Source organism: Etheostoma spectabile, chromosome 14 (assembly GCF_008692095.1).
Source record: "Etheostoma spectabile isolate EspeVRDwgs_2016 chromosome 14, UIUC_Espe_1.0, whole genome shotgun sequence".
In the NCBI taxonomy this organism is placed as follows: Eukaryota; Metazoa; Chordata; class Actinopteri; order Perciformes; family Percidae; genus Etheostoma; species Etheostoma spectabile.
In genome coordinates this window covers 12,797,593-12,797,816 of record NC_045746.1, presented here as the reverse complement: position 1 = coordinate 12,797,816, position 224 = coordinate 12,797,593, and the positions used below count along the sequence as shown (strand labels likewise).

The 224-nt window shown below is 37.9% G+C and overlaps 1 protein-coding gene across 1 annotated transcript in view; it reads right to left on the bottom strand.

Moving 5' to 3' along the window:
* Positions 1-224, bottom strand: part of LOC116702009 (coagulation factor XI-like) — a 52,104-nt gene that overhangs the window by 14,696 nt on the left and 37,184 nt on the right. Inside the window, 1 exon segment of the mRNA XM_032536068.1 lies at positions 155-224. This exon segment is cut by the window's right edge and continues 16 nt beyond it. Within this exon segment, the coding sequence (XP_032391959.1) occupies positions 155-224 (70 nt within the window).

Below are 224 nucleotides of genomic sequence, written 5' to 3'. Positions count from 1 at the left end.
AAAATGAGAACCAATATTTAACCACATCAGGACAGTTAAAATACCGTCATGTAAGCTGCTGGAGCAATTAATGTTAAGATAACTCTGCACACTGTAATTACTGCCTAATTGAGCACATGAGAAAAAAAAAATTAGTTTCAAAATATTTGACTACCTCTCAAAAGAGAAGTAGGTGCAGACTGAATGAGCAGAGCACAGTGCCTGGCAGTGTTCAGCAGAGACAG